We start from the raw sequence: 2325 nt of genomic DNA on the forward strand, positions 1-2325 counted from the left end.
TAAAAAAAAAAATTGAGACAGGCTGGGTGCAGTGGCTCACACCTGTAATTTCAGCACTTTGAGAGGCTGAAGTAGGCTGATCACTTGAGGTCAGTAGTTCAAGACCAGCCTGGCAAACATGGCTAAACCCTGTCTTTTAAAAAAAAACAACAACAACAAAAAATTAGCTGAGCATGGTGACACATGACTACTAGCTACTTTAGAAGTCGAAACAGGAGAATTGCTTGAACACAGGAGGCAGAGGCTGCAATGAGCCGAGATCGCACCATTGTATTCCAGCCTGGGCAACAGAGTGAGATTCCATCTAAAAAACAAATAGATATTATGAAAGTGAAATTCCACATGTTTTATTTAAATCGGATAGCAAATTCTGTGTTTTTAAATAATTGATGACAGCAAAATAATTTTTAGGAAATTTTATCACTAACTTGTTAAAAAGGGATGGCACTTCCAGTGAACCTTTGGCAGAATACTGATGATTCTCTTATCAGATCTGATTAGCACCATACGACTGACAGTGGCATAGGCATTGACCATAAACTTGTGGACACTGTAGATGACAGGGCTGAATACCCATAACAGCATTGTGGAGGATGAGACAATTAAGTCCAGTGAGTACATAACCACAAAGAAACTCACCAGCAGCAAGATGGTCTTGGTGGCCCTTTTCTCTGGGGAGGTTCTTAATAAAAAGCTAGTGCTGTGAAGGTGCTGGGAGCGCCTCTGATGCCTGGACAAGAGAATCATGATGTATGCACTTGAGAGCAGCATGATTCCTACAAGGAGGACATCTCCGGATAACGACAGAGTAACAAACGGCCTTCTGATGATGACGTTCATTGGAGAAAGTGAGCAGTATTTACTGACATTCAGAATTAGCTGGGTCACATTGGAAAAACCTACAATGTAGATTATCATGTCACTGTTGAAAGACAAATTGAGGGACCAAAAAAATAATAAACCTAGGATATTGTATTTTGTGATTTTATGTTTAAATCTCACCAACCAGGAGGTGTTGGGGCTGATGGTGATGGTCTGAAGCATGCTCAGGAAAGAGGTGTTGCAGATAGAGAGGCCCCTCACTACCTTGTATGTGCAGAACACAGCCTTACATCTGAAGTTATTCTGAAAATTCTGACTCAAACATATCTGGAGACAATAACTTTGCTGCAATGACTAGCATCACTATCTGGACAAAGGCCAAGTGACAGATGATCAGGTCATGGTTTTTAGGCTTGCTATACTCAAAGAATGTAAAAATGTGCCAGAGAAGAAGAAATATGTTGGCTGAAATTCCAATGCCAGCTTGAAAATAGAAGACCTTGGCCGGGCGCAGTGGCTCACGCCTGTAATCCCAGCACTTTGGGAGGCTGAGGCAGTTGGATCATGAGGTCAGGAGATCCAGACCATCCTGGCTAACACAGTGAAACCCAGTCTCCACTAAAAATACAAAAAGCTGGATGTGGTGGCGGGCACCTGTAGTCCCAGCTACTTGGGAGGCTGAGGCAGGAGAATGGCGTGAACCCGGAAGGCAGAGCTTGCAGTGAGCCGAGATCACGCCACTGCACTCCAGCCTGGGCGACGGAGCGAAACTCCGTCTAAAAAAAAAAAAAAGAAAAGAAAAGGCCTTTTTCAAAGATAACATATGAAATGTGTGTTCATCCTAATGACGTAGAAGAAACGTATTTTGAAGACCTGAAAAAAATAGATTTGTGTCATCAATGTTCTTTCGTCAGTGTTCAAAATTATTACCATTATCATTATTTTTATTTTACCCTCATTTTCTTGATTAACCCCATCTTATATAAATTCTTGATAATGGCCGGGCGCGGTGGCTCAAGCCTGTAATCCCAGCACTTTGGGAAGCCGAGACGGGCGGATCATGAGGTCAGGAGATCGAGACCATCCTGGCTAACACGGTGAAACCCCGTTTCTACTAAAAAATACAAAAAAAACTAGCCGGGCGAGGTGGCGGGCGCCTGTAGTCCCAGCTACTCGGGAGGCTGAGGCAGGAGAATGGCGTGAACCCAGGAGGCGAAGCTTGCAGTGAGCTGAGATCCGGCCACTGCACTCCAGCCTGGGTTACAGAGCGAGACTCCGTCTCAAAAAAAAAATAAATAAATAAATAAATAAATAAATTCTTGATAATGTATCTCTTATACTATTTTCTAAACCAAATAAATATATACATATATATTTATTATGAATATACATAATAAATACATTTTCAATTATGCCTGTCTAAGGGGCACACTACCTGTATTCCTCATGTACCTTGGCCTTCATCTCAGTAATCATATCCTTGTTTTATGTTCTCTCATTTTA

The 2325-nt window shown here is 42.0% G+C and overlaps 1 protein-coding gene across 1 annotated transcript; it reads right to left on the minus strand.

The window, feature by feature from the left end:
• Positions 1–423: 423 nt before the first annotated feature.
• On the minus strand, positions 424–1645 carry LOC126950229 (putative vomeronasal receptor-like protein 4). The gene is given in 3 exon segments (XM_050783514.1): positions 424–1135; positions 1137–1321; positions 1628–1645. Coding segments are annotated over 3 exon segments (915 nt in total).
• Positions 1646–2325: the final 680 nt, after the last annotated feature.

The sequence above is a fragment of the Macaca thibetana genome, chromosome 3 (genome assembly GCF_024542745.1).
Source record: "Macaca thibetana thibetana isolate TM-01 chromosome 3, ASM2454274v1, whole genome shotgun sequence".
In the NCBI taxonomy this organism is placed as follows: Eukaryota; Metazoa; Chordata; class Mammalia; order Primates; family Cercopithecidae; genus Macaca; species Macaca thibetana.